We start from the raw sequence: 15,964 nt of genomic DNA on the forward strand, positions 1-15,964 counted from the left end.
GAACTGAATGACACTCGCGTCATGTGGTTGCATCGCAAAAGATGAACAGTTGAAGTGTGAAAACACCCTTTGTCTCGTGTGGATTTCTTCCAGTTATCGGGTTCATATTTTATGTACTTGTTTACAGATGTTTTTCTTGGGTGCACGCTCATGAATTGTAGGCGTTTTTTGTAGCGTAGTCTGGTCTTGTTTGTGAAAACAGGATAGCATCATCATTCTTTCTAAATGAACAGGGTGATTTTCTGTCCTTCAAAGCTTGAACTCAGAGGTCAAAGAACAATCAGAGGAGTCCACCCTTAGCTTAGCGGATCAGACCTGTTTATATACCAGTTCAAATTTCAAAGATGGCAGCAATCCCCTGTCTGTTCTGCTCTGCTCCTTCTTCAGAGGGCCTGTTCTGTTACGCCATTGAACTGCCAGAAAGCCTTTTGAGTTCTCAAGTATTTAAGCTGGCTAAAGCAGCTTTCATTGTTTATTTTGGAATTAGCCATTTGGTGAGGACATCCGATGTGGAGAACAATACAAACAGACAGAAAATAAGATGGCAGAAAGCAAATGAGGTTTTCCTCTCAACGTTGTTTGTTTAAAAGAGAGTCATTATCCTTCCAGAAAACCCAAAGTGGATGAACCCAAGAATTCTTTACATTTTCACGGAAACAAGCTGTTTAGTTTAGACAAGAACATTGAATGAGTGATAAAATAGCCTTTTCCCTTTGAAGTGTGGACACTTAAAGGGATAGTTCATGCAAAAATGAAATTTTTGTCATCATTTACTCAACCTCATGTCGTTCCAAACCTGTATAAGTTTCTTTCTTCTGTTCAACACAAAAGAAGATATTTTGAAGAATGTTGGTAATAGCTAATAGTTGATGGACTCCTCTGACTTCCATTGTAGGGGGAAGTCAGAGAAATCAAAATAAATATCTTTTTTTGTGTCCAATAAATCTCATACATGTTTGGGACAACTTGAGGGTGAGTGAATGATGACACAAATTATTATGTTTTTTAGTGAACTATCCCTCTAAGCTAAGGAAAATAACAGCAACACTCTCAAAAAATGTTGGTCTTCCAGGTTTTTCTGGCTCATCCAAATTTCATTTGACATCCAAAATCTAAAATATATGTGTACATAAAGAAAATTTGCATTTAAAAATAATAATGATAATAATAATTAACAGTCACACAATTGTTATGCATAAAATAAACTTTAAAAGTACTATGTTGTATACTTACTATTGTACTTTACAATTTAAAAAATGTCATTCTTTTTCACATTACAGTAATACAAATTGGATATATTTGCTTAATTGTCAAGAAAATGTCACAATTATTCACATTATCACATTTATTTATTATTATCACATTTATTTATTCATGGATTTATAACATATTTTGGAAGCCATCTAGGTACTGTTCTATTGCTCCAGAAACCAGTAAACTCATTTGAAACCTAATATAACATCAAAAACTTTCAAATAACCTTAGCCACCAATGGTTCTTGATATGGATGATGGTTGGGTTACCATGTCCCAAGTTTCTGGCAACCGTTTCTAGATCACTCTGGTCTTTATGCTAATGATCTCTTCAGGTCTTCATGTCTTAACGCATTCTTCAGTTTAAGTGGCCTTGGGCGAGATTTGTTAACTGCTGTTGTTCTGCAGTCTCTTTCATTGGCTTCTGCAGAGCACAAATGAGACATTCCAACATAATAGTCTTAGTTTTCAACTCTGTTGGTTCTGTCTATCTATCTATCTATCTATCTATCTATCTATCTATCTATCTATCTATCTATCTATCTATCTATCTATCTATCTATCTATCTATCTATCTATCTATCTATCTATCTATCTATCTATCTATCTATCTATCTATCTATCTATCTATAGTCTGTCTGTCTTTCAATTGAATCAGTATGCTGTTCAATATATATCTAGCCAAATGGTGTTTGCACAAAGTGTCTCTTAATTGGCATTCAGTGAGTGTTCATTTTGACCCCTGAGTTCACGTTTTTCTTTCAGCTTGTTCATTCTTCATTCTTTAGTATTTGAATGGGACTTTTATTTTGAGTTGGTTGAGTCTATAAAGCACAGCTTTGATGCTGATTAGAGACTGATTCTCCTAATCCACCTCAGACCAGAAGATTTGCAGCAAGTTGGCAGTCCAGAGAACGTTTGAAATGTAATGTCCATTCCTGACAGCAGAAACATTGGCAGGATCAGGAGTTTGCTTGTTGTGGAATCCCTCTCTGATCACAGCTTGTTATAGAGAGTTATCCAATCGTGTTCAAATGTTGTTGTTGTTTTTTTTTTACTGTTTTTTATATTGATCAGACAAAGCTAAAATTTGATTTTTTTGTACTATTTTGTTCATAGTTTGATCCATTTGTCTGGATTTCTTTTTTTTATTGGTGTAATATTCTATATGTCACACATGCATGCTCTTTTGACTCTTTTGCTTCATGCTTGCATGGCTATTGATGTGCTTTGGATTGTCTGTTGTGTGTGTGTATGCTGTGATATTGCTTGTGCATTGAATAAAACCTAGCTCCCTCCCTCCCCTGCAATCACCTCCCCATTAAAGCAATTATATTTCTTTCTTTCTCTCTCTCTCTCTCTCTCTCTCTCTCTCTCTCTCTCCTCTCTCTCTCTCTCTCTCTCTCTCTCTCTCTCTCTCTCTCTCTCTCTCTCTCTCTCTCTCTCTCTCTCTCTCTTTCTCCCTTCAAATTGCTTGTATGTGTTTGTCTGCATGTCTAACTGCAAGCTTCCATTGCTCTGTTTACACTCCCAGCAATACTTCTCAAGAGATCAGTGACTAATTTCTGTTCCGCCCATTCTCTAACCTCACCGCGGCCACTGGCATCGCTCACGCCGGTCTGTTTTACTAGCCAGCAAAGACTTCTCAAACTTTAACAACCTCTAACTGAGAGAAACTCTTGCCATCATGTCGTGACCATCCCTCATGTCCATGGGTAACATCATCCTCTCTATGTACAGTGACTAACGTGGATTAATGTCATGTCTCTCTTACACTATTACACCTGCAGGCATTCCTGCCCAACTAACAAACTTAACTCAATCTCAAAAGTCCAAACTCTACGCTCATCTCTCAAAGATGACGATTATTATGGCCGCCTCTGGCCACGTCCAGTACAGATCAGACACCATAAGCACAATTTGCTCAGTGTTTACCTGACTTGAGTCAATAAATTTTGCAATAAATATTGATTTACTGTACCTGAACCACAGTAATATGTTCAAATTACACACGCACAGAAAAGAAACAAAGAAGCACCAAAACCAAGAACTGATTTTATGCATTAACTAGCCGCTATCGTGCAATATGTTTGTCAGTTTGTCAGTTAGTTTCATTTTGGTTTTGTGTACAGTGCGATCTCATTAGTTTAAGTCTTACTTTACACATTTCAGGCCAGATTTAATAAACAGGGCAAATTAATGTGAGAGCAAAATTTCAGAAAAGCAACGGTGGGAGTGAAGTTTAGCGTGTGATCTAATGACGATGCACCAATTAAAGAACGCAGATGCAGATGGATCATTTCCATAATGACCAACGCAATCAGCATCTGGTTTAAGACGTGCTTTTTTGGGGTGGTAAATAATAGAGCAAACACTAGTAAATTGATAAGTGCAAACCTTAGTAAATCACCTTGCATGATTTATTTAGATATCCTCCCAATAATGTTATCTGTCACAAACTCCCACTGAAGATGATGTTGATGATGAACCCAAATGCAGCTTTATTGAACAACTAAAATCTAAAATATGAAACAAGGGACTTTGACTTGGCTTGACTTGACTACAAATGCAAATGCAGAAAGGTCAGGCTCAAATATAACCATGTCCATGCATTTTCATTGCTAATTTGGACACAGTTAAATCTCACCTGATAATGCTGGAAACTGACACGTTACTGTAGCATTTAAAATGTGTGTAAAATAGATGTTTTTCTTGATTTTATTGTTAGAGTTTGGGTGGTAGCTAGTTCTCTACTTTCCTAAACATTGCATTCAAGTCAAATAAATACTGAGCATTTGCAATCTTTCAGCCACACGGTTTCCTCATTTATCCGCAATTATTTCCTTTGTCTAGAATTGTGATGGTAATGACAAGGAAATGAGCAGGTAATGTTCAGATTTGGAAGTGAGCTGAAGTCTCTCAGAAGCGAGACTTGTTTATCTGTGAAATATAAGCAGATGTCTGGCCGCAGAGCTCCCTGTTAAACTCAGCTGCCATCTGCAAACAATTCCACTTTATATACGGAGAGACATTATAAAAGATCGGTTTATTAGTAATCTCTATGGACACTCTCTGGCAACTACTCACCCATGAAGTCTACAGAAAATGCTGCTCTTTTATGGGAGCTCTGCAGACACACTGAGTGTTTGCTGTGTCTTCAGTGGACAGGATGGTTTGGCTTTGGCTGCACACCAACTAAATGTGTATAAAGGATCACAATCTTCTGCTTTCAAATTATGCATTGATTTGCATTTTTTTCTTCTTTAAATACACAAATGAGGCATATGAAAATCATTTTGAACAAGAATTTCCAAAATGGACATTATCTTTACTAAAAAATAAATTAAAAAAATGACATCAAAATATAAATATAATCTTCTGTAATGACTTGGGGGGGGGGGTTCTGCAGAATTTAGATTTTATATTTAATAATTAAGCATCCAAGGATTAGTGAAGGTGTAGACCTGTATAAATGACTAGTAGAAAATTCAGAAAAATCTAACTTTTCAGAGTCAGTTTTCCAGTTTATATCTATGAAAGATAAAGGAAATGTGCATTGCACTGCTAAGCTATCAGTCACATTGATGAGAATGTCTAAAGTTCAAATCTGAGACGTGGCATTCGCCTGTCTGCGTCTCTTTGAGATCCTGAGTGTCTGTCAGTCCAAGATAGTGTGACAGGGACCTGTAATGTAGGAAAAAAGCATTGCACACCTCAGTGATACTGGTCTAAAGAAAGGATTTTGTGACCAGTTTTGACTGAGGTTGCTCTTTGTCTTCATTGTTACTATGTATTTGTGATGCAAAGGGAGATTTAATTCAGTAACATAACAGTAAATAGCTTGCCAGCACTTTGAAAGAAATTCAGTTTAATGAGACAATAAGGAGACTCGACTGTAGAGCCAAACAAATCATTGAGATGCATTTACTCTTATATGGTGAATGTTTAGAATATTAAAGGGATAGTTCACTTTAAAATGAAAATTCTGTCATCCTTTTCTCACCCTCAAGTTGTTTCAAACCTGTTCTTCAAAATATCTTCCCTTGTGTTCAACTGAAGAAAGAAATCCATACAGGTTTGAAAAAACTTGAGGGTGAGTAAAGGATGACAGAATTTTCATTTTAAAGCGAACAATCCCTTTAAGGCTTTCCGTTGTATTCCCTTGATTTAGTTCGGCTTTTGTCCATTCGGATTAATCAAGCAGAGAGCACATTCATATAGTATATCTCTCATGTTTTCAAATAAAGACTCTATGTCCTAGAGGTCAGTGGTGTATATCCAGAGCCATGCCTGAAACATATTCTCTGCCTTCCTGTATCTGCATTGTTCTTATAACATCACCTGCGCTCCTCCAACAGTACGACGTGTTCCGCCACGTTTTTCAATCCCGCCCACCAATCACGAAGTGATGCCGGGAGGCAGTGTTAACCTCACCTGTGTGGCAGTGGGCGCTCCCATGCCCTACGTAAAGTGGATGAAGGGTGAACAGGAACTAACTAAAGAAGAAGAGATGCCCATTGGCCGAAATGTGCTGGAGCTCACCAACATCCGCCAGTCGGCTAACTACACCTGTGTGGCCATATCCTCCCTGGGCATGATCGACACCACAGCTCAGATCACGGTCAAAGGTAAGAGACGTTTAGCCTCAGGATCTACTTCGTCTTTGCACTTGAATGAAAAGTGCCTAATTGTCATGCTTATAAATTATTAAAGACACAATACTGTTCAAATGCTATTGGTTATCAGTAAAAATAGTAATATTGTGAAATATTTTTACAATTTAAATAACTATTAATTCTCACTATTAGCTTTGCTTATTAGCATGCAGCTTTTCTAGAATATTGGCTGTTTATTAGTACTGATAAAGCACATATTAATGCCTGCGTGACCATATTCTACATCCCGTAATCCTTCCCAATACCTAAATTTTAACAACTACCTTACTTACTAAGGTAAGGTAGTTAGTAACTAACTTACTAACTACTAATAAGCAGTAATTAGGAGTTTATCGAAGCAAAACTCATAGTTAATAGTGAGAATTGGACCCTAAACTAATGTGTGACCCTGTTTTCTATATGAATATTTACAAATGCTCCAGAAACATTTCAATGTTGGAAACGGATATTTTTTTCAGGATGCTTTAATTGAAATTTGTAACATTGTCACTGACGTTTTGATCCATTTAATGCATCATTGTACTTTATACACACACACACATATATATATATATATATATATATATATATATATATATATATATATATATATATATATATATATATATATATATATATATATATATATATATATATATATATATATATAAACATTTCAATTGAAACAAAGTAGTAATATTGCTCAAATGCTGTAATTGGCAACATTAATTTAAAGAAATTAATTGCATTTTTTAATCATTGTCCCCAAGTGATCATACAGCTAGCACTGATATCAGTTGAGTACTTAAAGTTTGTGATTAGCTGTGATTATCGAGACGGTAATAAACAAAGCTGCTCTAATCCGATTGGAGGCTGGGCCCTGAAATGTTGCGAGTGAAATCTCGTCAATAACACACTCATGGGGATTCCCACCGACCCAGACAGACAGCGCATGCAATCGCCTCATCAATGTTTCATCAAAACCGAAATGTGAAGAGGAGAACAAAATCTCTGCTCTCCCAGTGATCATTAAGGATTATTTTTTGGGCTGTTGCATGATAATTATTCTATTAGAAACATTGAATTGTCCCAAATTGATCATGTTAAACGCTTGCGTGACAAAGCGCACTCTCAGTACTACTGTTCTGTTAAATCCAGAAAGAGGAAACTAAACCGCCAACATGCTAGAATCATAACAGCAGGACAGTGCTATTTTCACTATCCTTACAAAGTGTTCTGTGTTACTGTTCTGATTCTTCTGAGCTCTTCGTTAGTCGATGAAACGGCAAACGTTTATCAGTGTATCTAGGGAAGTGTTTGAAATAAAGAATTTAGAGCAGTAGTCAAAGAGAATTTGAGCTCGATTCAGGCAAATGGAGTTGAGTTACAACATTAGCATTGATTAAAGCAGAGCGAATCATTTCTACAGCGTTTTGACTGTATCTAGCATTACAGTGGGTATTTCTCACTGCTCTGCTCTGCTGTCATGTATTATCATCTTAGCTGAGGTTAATATCATGTGTTTTGGGATTTCTTTGTCCTATAGCAGCTGTGGTGCGTTAAGCCTCCTAAAGCGGTACGTGGCAACAGGTTTTAGTGTGTTTTTCTATCCTTTTCCATACTGCTGCTGCTTATTCAAGGTGATCTGTTTGGATTCTGACAGCTGCCCAATTGCATATTGCATAAAAGTCAATTTCAGAAGCTTTTTATGACAATGCAAGCATTTTTCAACCCGCCTGTGGGAATAGGACGTTCTGACCGAACTAGTTTTTGATACAGACACAGAATAATGATAATAACAGTGTTTAACACAGCACATTTTCCTACTTTCTTGTCAAATGCCAGGTCATTACCACATATCTACCCTGAGAAATGTCACAGATAGGACTACATTTGCATTCATTTGGCATATGTTAGTATGTCAGAACATGTGGTTTAGTAGCAGAATAACGAAGAAGATTTAAAATGCCTGCATAGTGAATGCATAGTTAAATTTTTTTCTATCATCTAACATTTGACAGCAGTTGATTTGAACCAGTTATCTCATGTCGTAATTTTTTTTTTTTTTTTTAGGATTCTTTGATGAATAGAAAGTTCAAAAGAACAGCATTCATCTGAAATATAAAGCTTTTGCAACATTATAAATGTCTATACTGTCACTTTATAAATCTAATGCATTCATTTCCCTGCTAAATAAATGTATTCATTTCTTTAAGTTCTTTCCCAAAAAAGGTGTTTAAGGTTTTTTATCTAATATTTATATATTATTTCAGCTTTGTTTCAGTTTTACATTGTTAACAATAATGGTTTAGCTGTCAGAGGAGCTGTCTATGATATCTGTGTAGCTGTTATGAAATGGTTTTTGACAAAATAATCAAAAATAAATTGCCTTGAATGCTCTCCTGACAACTCCATAACATTGAAAATGTAAAATAATAATAATAATAATAATAATAAAAATAGCAACTGACTAATTATTTAAAGTACATTCTTTATTGTGTTATGGTCTTGCATTATTGCTCATCATTTACACCTGTGTTTTTACTGTGATGATGGTTGGATTTTATAGCTGACAACTATAATTGTTCAGACTGAGAAATTATTTAAATATTTATGAAATTAATTCAAAGCATTTGACATTAACAAAACACTCTGTGTTTTGAATAAAAATCCTATTGGAAATCTATTCTGGGACAAAAACTGCTACTTAATTCAACTAAACTATGTGTTTCTGTTGTGTTAGGTATAAAGGTCTAATTTGCTGTTAAAATATTGCCTCTGTGTTGGGCCTGAATTCACCTTAATCAGTTAAAGAAAACACATCACACTGCTCTTTTTGGGTCACTCTAGCTCAGGGGTGCAAAGCTCAGTTCCTGGAGGGCCAGAGCCCTGTCGAGTTTAGCTCAACCTTAATTAAACACACCTGATCCAGCTAATTAAGTCCTTAAAGCTTATTTTAAAAAATATGGTAATGTGTTGGAAGTAAAAAATGTTGCACCCCTGCTCTAAAAGTTCATGCGCACACTTTTCAATATTATGCCTATTTACAATCAGAACTGTCGAGGAGCTAAATATGTTTATTTCTCATTCTCAGCTCTGCCCCGCCCCCCGACCTCTCTGATCGTCACAGAAACCACTGCCACCAGTGTAACTCTAACATGGGATTCCGGCAACCCCGAACCCGTGTCGTACTATGTGATTCAGTACCGGGCTAAAGTCTCGGATAACGGTTTTCAGGAAGTGGATGGAGTTGCGTCCACGCGCTACAGCATCGGTGGGTTGAGTCCTTACTCCGAATATGAATTCCGCGTCATGGCGGTCAATAACATTGGCCGTGGGCCACCCAGCGGGACGGTAGAGACACGGACCAGTGAACAGGCGCCCTCGTCTCCTCCTCTGCGCGTTCAGGCCCGGATGCTGAGCGCCACCACCATGCTGGTGCAGTGGGAACCTCCCGAAGAGCCCAACGGACAGATACGAGGATATCGGGTTTATTACACATCCGACTTGCATTTCCCGCTCAGCACATGGCAGAAACACAACACAGAGGACAGCAGCCTGACCACTATCTCCAGCCTGGTACCTGACATCACATACGGCCTCCGCGTGCTGGCGTTCACCTCCGTGGGAGACGGCCCGCCCTCCGACATACTGCAGGTTAAAACACAGCAAGGAGGTGAGATGTGAGCTTATATAATAAAATGTGTTTCTTTTTGTTTGTTTTGACTTTATCACCAAATTTATATCAATTTGTGCTGAGAAAAGACTCTAAATAAATTTTAAATTGCAGTCCTTACATCCTTACAGTCTACAAAGCAATCATTCTAGCAAAAAGAGGAACACTTCAACAATATTACCGCAGATGTGTACTAATACTACTGCTTTATATTTCATTTTACAGTAAATTTAGTCAATAACTGAGGCTCAAGATGGCACCAGCTGTGTTTGAATGAAACGAGAGAGAGTGGTGTTATTATATGAGAGACATAGCCTTAGATACACAGATGAGCATCATGATATGGCATCGCTATTGACAATGGTCATTCATTATTGGGGAATATCTGACCTCGCAATGCTGCAATTCACCAATCAGAATCAAGCATTTCAGAGAGCTGTGGAATATATTGTGTGATTTGAGTGTGTTGTAAGACGAACTATGTCTCTGACCGCAGTTCCGGCCCAGCCCACTGGTTTTGAAGCAGAGGCAGAACTCGACACTCGAATCATGCTGTCATGGCTGTGGCCCGTCCAGGATCAGATCACCAAATACGAGCTCACGTACTGGGAGGCCGATTCTGACAACAAGGTACAAGGCAGAAACACAGCTAAATGACTGAATGGCTACAGTGGGCTCAGAATGGCATTACTAGCATGCTGAAAATAATATCTTTGCAGTTTGCAGTATGTACACAGAATGCAAACTTTCTAGAAATCATTCCTGGATGAATTACAGTACAATGTAAAGTATACAACATGAGCACACTGTGTGGTCTGCTATATCCTATAATACAATGCAATCATTTTGAACTCATAAATTGGATATCTGCTGTGTTGTTTTTTTTATATCGATAACTTTTTGTCTTCTTTTAATGGATTGACTCTAATACTAATAATACATTTTTTATGTATTTATTTTCACAAAAAAATAGCTTAAAGGTGCAGTTAGCGATTTCTGGTAAACACTGTTGTTATTTGTGTCACCAAAACCAACACGCCCCTACCTAAAAGGATCACGCCCCTATATTGATGCCCTTCGCCCCATTTTAACATACATGGGGTGCTTCTCATTTCTTATTTGTGCATTCTCATTTCCTTACCTCGCTTCTTTTCCTCAAGTCTCAGCTAGAAAAGATGCAAGGAAAAAAATGAGGTAAGAGGAACCAATCTTATTTGTACATTGGAATATTCTTGATCACTCGGACATCACTTAAAAGTTTAATCAAAATGTGAGTATAGTGAAGCACCGTTGCTGAGCAGCACAGGCAGTGGAATCTGCTGTGCCTGAAGTGCCTACCTCTTGCCTTGGCCTTTTCCTCTTTTGTGTTTTCTCTGCCATCTCTTTCACCTAAAGTCATCCTGCTAATGTCGATCTTATGCACTGAGCTTTCTTTTCACCCACATCATGTGTGGACACGCCCCTTACTGCTGATTGGTTACAAGTTTGTTTTGCTGCTCCTTTTTTTTTATCAGTGTTTTTAAAAAATCGCTTCCTGCACCTTTAAATATGCAGTCACTATATTGTTCATGTGACAACATGATTGCAGTGTTGTTTTACTGTTATTCTCTTTTTGTATTACTCTCTTAAATTAGCTATTCTCCTTATTTTCATTTTAATGTCAGTAACTTTGTTGTGCATTTATAATTTTTTATAACTTTTTCTGATATATTTCTTTTCTATTTACATGAGTTTTAGTTAGAATAATTATGGAAGCTTGTTTCCACCACAAAATAAAACGATTTAAAAGAAAATTGCGACTTTTAATCTCACAATTCTGACTTTTTTATTTTATTTTATTTTCTTCTGAGGGAAAAAGTCAGAATTGTGAAATAAAATGTCCCAATTACATTTTTATTCTATGGTGGAAAACAATGTTCCATCAATAATGATATCAGTTTTAGTTTGAATAATTTTAGTACTTCAAATGATTTAGTTTAAAGGGTTAGTTCACGTCATTAATGACTCACCCTAATGTCGTTCCACAGCCGCAAGACCTCCGTTCATCTTCAGAACACAATTTAAGATATTTTATATTTAGTCTGAGAGCATATCTAAGTGTATGCCCACTATACTGTCCATGTCCAGAAAGGGAATAAAAACATCATCACAGTAGTCCATATGAGACATCAGTTAGTTCATTAGAATCTCTTGAAGCATCGAAAATACATTTTGGTCCAAAAATAACAAAAACTACGACTTTATTCAGCATCAGTCTAATCTTCCGCGTTTGTTTTCAAACCTCAAATAAAGATTCAAATGGTTATAAATCAGCGGATTGATTCATGATTCGGTTCGCGTGTCAAACTGCCAAACTGCTAAAATCACCTGACATTGGCTGATTTATAACCATTTTTTACGTTTTTTAATAGCAGCCACTACAATATACACTGTGCAGTATGCAGTTTGCAGTAGACTTATATTGCATTCTGAACATAGCATACTTGTGTGTCTCACACTCTCTTTATCTTTTATCCGTCACAGCACCACATCACCTTTAACCCAGCTGGTTCGTATGCTGTTGAAGGCCTGAAGCCAGACACACTCTACAAGTTCTCGCTGGCCGCGCGCTCTGAGATGGGGCTCGGGGTGTACACACAACCTGTAGAGGCCCGCACGGCCCAGTCAAGTAAGTGCCTAACTCAAACTACAAACATCTCAACGTATTTCTTAGGAGTTCAGTGCCAGCCTAGTCATTAGGCTAAAGATGAGGTGCATTTTTAAACCACCCCAACTTTTCATGTTGTCATTTGTGTTTTGTTAACCGTATAGTGCCATGTCACTTGCTTTATGAAACATAATTATATAAAACAATTAGTGACCATCAAAGGCACAAACATAGTGTTGATATATTTTGCACAATGTGTTTTGTACCATATAACACTAAACACAACTGGTTTCGGTTTATGACGCCTTGACTAACATTATAAGCGGCTTCGGGGGGGTATAAATTAAAATGTCACCTTTAACATGCTTAAATGTTACTTGTCAGTATAATGTTATTTTTCTCGCCCTCTCGCCATACAAAACCCTGTGTTTACCAGAGCAGAGCAGCGCCGGCATCTGTTTCATACACATTTTAACTGCATCAAACCAGTTTTGAGTGTCAAAAGCTCAAAATGTTCTTGTTTCTGGTTCGGGGTTTGTGTAGAGCTGCAGTGACCGTGGAGTGTGACACACACTGATTGTGTATGTTCTCTGTGGCGTCAGAATGACGCAGGCGGTACAGCTTAATCTCTGTCCTCATCTTCCTCCGTCTCAAGAGATATGGACTAAAGCTGAGATATTTATGACAGCTCCTCACAGAGATCGCATGGTATTCAAAGCTATTTGTTAGACATGTCAGCTTTGAAAGGTTTGTTCTTGGTTCCCATAGAAACACTGGCTTTTTCTTTCTGTCTCCGAGTCCATTTTTTTTTCTTGTCCTAGTGTCTCTGAATCACTGTCCTCAAAGACCTGAGAGCTGAGACACCAAAATCCCTCTGTCCCTTCCTTCTTTTCTTTCTCTCTCTAATTCTGTGTGCGATCCTACTGAGGTGCTTCACTGTCTTCATAGGCAGCTTCCTTCTAAGGGACGGTTTGTGGAGAGGGTCTAAAAAAAAACAAGGTCTAGAGATGCATTTTTTATTAGTTTAACTTCTTTTAACTTGAGAGCTGCATTTTTATAACTCCATGTCATGCAATTGAGCGCAATGGTCAAACATGTTTGTCTAGCTCATTTTTACATCGAAAAGTAGCACAGTGGAATAGAAAAACACATTATATGTGATCGGCCAGGCTCAGACTACAGGACAGTAACAATCTCGACTAGGGATGGCGAAAACTAAACATTTTCTTGACCGACCACCGAGCCTCATTAGCCGGTTGAAACCGGTTAACCGATAAGTTTAAAATATGCTGCGCTATTTGAAATAACAGCCGCGAGCCGCGCCTGCAATTTCGCAACTCTGTCGCATCTCTCACACACACCCACCCACCCACCCATTTATTTGTTCACTTCACACAAAAAGATTTTAAAATGAGATGGCTAACTGTAGTAGCGTTTAATCCACTGTCTATAATAGACTAACTTAGAAAAAAAAAAATTGCCGACAACCGACAACTTTGATCGGTTAATGTTTATTCGGTCAACCATCGGTCAAACGGTCTTCAGTTAACATCCCTAATAAAAAAAATCTTGGCCATGACATGGTCGGTTCCGATGTTTGATGTAGATTATCTGGTAATGTGAGGGGTTTATAGATCAAATCTTTAACCTCCAGATCTGCTCATGGATACATCAGGGCCTCCCTGATTTTATCAAACATGTTTGATATTTAGGATTTTAAATCGGGATGAATACTAATAAGATCAGTTCTTTCACAAAAGCCAATGAGGGAAGTGAATAAGTGCACTTTTGAAATTGCGACCATAAAACAAGCTGCACTGCGAAAACATGATACAACCGTACAGACGATAAGAAAAGAGCTGGGGAAAAATTGCCTTGGTTTTGAACATACATTGGTGAGGGTCAAAATCTGCTAGCAAATGTAAACATTACATATTGAGACAACAATGACGATCTGTTACTTACATGTTTGCATCACGTGAGGTGCTCCTCCTGGCATGACCATCTTAATAATATCTTGTAGTGTGTGATGCGCAACAGTTTTTTAAATCTTGTAGTGTGTGCATGTTTGAGATTTAAGAGAAAAAAATCGCTGAAGATTCTCCTGATGCAACCAGATTTTGGTTAGCAAGATCGGTTAGGATTTAAAAACTGTAGTCTTAGCCCGGCTTAAGGGAGCATACTGACCCAACTTTAAAGGAATTGACTAATTTTAAAACACTTTACATAGGTTTCTATGGAGCACAAAAGGGGAAATTTTGAGGAATGTGCATAATCTAGTCAAATCACAGCACATTATATAATACAGATTGTTTAAAAGCAACTTCACATTAATAAGCAGGGAAAAAACGGCTTTTTAATGTTTGTGATTTCAGCTGTAAAGTAGCTATACAGAAGATTATATTGTCCATATTCAGTTCAATATTTAAGTCAATGTTAATTAAATCTGTTGATTCAGCAAAGTTAGCGTCATTATTCAGGTCACTTCAGTTTTTGTTCTCATCCGAGTGTCAGTGCAATATCGATAATATACTTTATCATGCTTTTTCGGTGTTGTTGCTTAACAGCAATGGTCACTTTGAGCTGAAAGAGCAGCATGAACATTCCTTAAAGGGACAGTGTACCCAAAAATGCCCATGGTTTACTCATCCTCAAGTCATACGTGTAAATTACATTCTTCTTTCAGACGAATACAATCAGTTATATTAAAAAATGTCCTGGCTTTTCCACCCTTTTTATTGGCAGTGAATAAGTGTTTCTGTTTCCAGCGTATAATTCAGGATGCAGGCGCGGCATAAGTTCTGGTGAGGAACGCGGAAACGCAGAGGATAGAGCAAAACTAAACCCGGTTCTCGTGAGAACAAGCATATTCTCACCAGAGCGTTCTATGCTATGGAACGCCAGTTAGCGGAAGTTGGAGATTACAGTATGTTACGTTTTAAACATGGATAATTTTCTTACACAAACTTCAGAAGGCCTTTATTAACCCCCGGAGCCTTGTGGATATCTTTTATGATGGATAGATGCACTTTTATCGACTTCAAAACAGAAACAGCCATTCACTGCCTTTATAAAGTTTGGATTAGCCAGGATATTTTTGAATATAACTCTGATTGTATTCGTCTGAAAGAAGAAAGTGACTTACACCTAGGATGACTTGAGGGTGAGTAAACCATGGGCTAATTTTCTTTTCTTTTTTTGTGTGTGAACTGTCCATTTAAAGTCAGCATGAAATAGCTTTTCAATTATTAAATTAACAATGATAGAAATATATGATGCAGGTTTAAAAAAATATGTACAAGTATACTGTATATCATTAATAATAAACTCTGTGATATCCCATGAAAGGAGAAGAATCATTTTATGGTGACTTTAAAATCTCCCCTTTTTTGTCTCGTTTTTTAAACAGCATAAACATTTTTAAAGGAATAAATCCTCCAAAAGTGAAAAGCATCTCAAACTCACTGGATTTGACATTTCACGCCTCTTAATGCACCTTTCCTCTCACTTCAGTCTCTCTCATTTCCATCTGCTCCTCTTCTAGCTGTCTTTTATATTTTTTTATAGTTTTTTTTTCCTTGCTGTCTTGCTTTTCTCCTCAATCTCTGTCTCCCTCCTGTCTTTTTTTGTTTCTTCGTTTTTCTCTCTTCCTGTTGTATTTCATTCACACTTACTTCTGCTGCAGGTGAGAAATAAACTCTCTCCTTCCGTTTCCTCACACTTCATTTTCTCT

The 15,964-nt window shown here is 37.4% G+C and overlaps 1 protein-coding gene across 1 annotated transcript in view; it reads left to right on the forward strand.

Moving 5' to 3' along the window:
- The window catches only part of ptprfa (protein tyrosine phosphatase receptor type Fa), a 246,360-nt gene that overhangs the window by 157,091 nt on the left and 73,305 nt on the right, over positions 1–15,964 (forward strand). The window contains exons 9-12 of the mRNA XM_067458880.1: positions 5,612–5,881; positions 9,003–9,584; positions 10,081–10,214; positions 12,108–12,252. Coding sequence (XP_067314981.1) covers positions 5,612–5,881; positions 9,003–9,584; positions 10,081–10,214; positions 12,108–12,252 — 1,131 coding nt within the window. The remainder of the gene's footprint in view (positions 1–5,611; positions 5,882–9,002; positions 9,585–10,080; positions 10,215–12,107; positions 12,253–15,964) is intronic.

The sequence above is a fragment of the Pseudorasbora parva genome, chromosome 12 (genome assembly GCF_024679245.1).
Source record: "Pseudorasbora parva isolate DD20220531a chromosome 12, ASM2467924v1, whole genome shotgun sequence".
NCBI classification, from domain to species: Eukaryota; Metazoa; Chordata; class Actinopteri; order Cypriniformes; family Gobionidae; genus Pseudorasbora; species Pseudorasbora parva.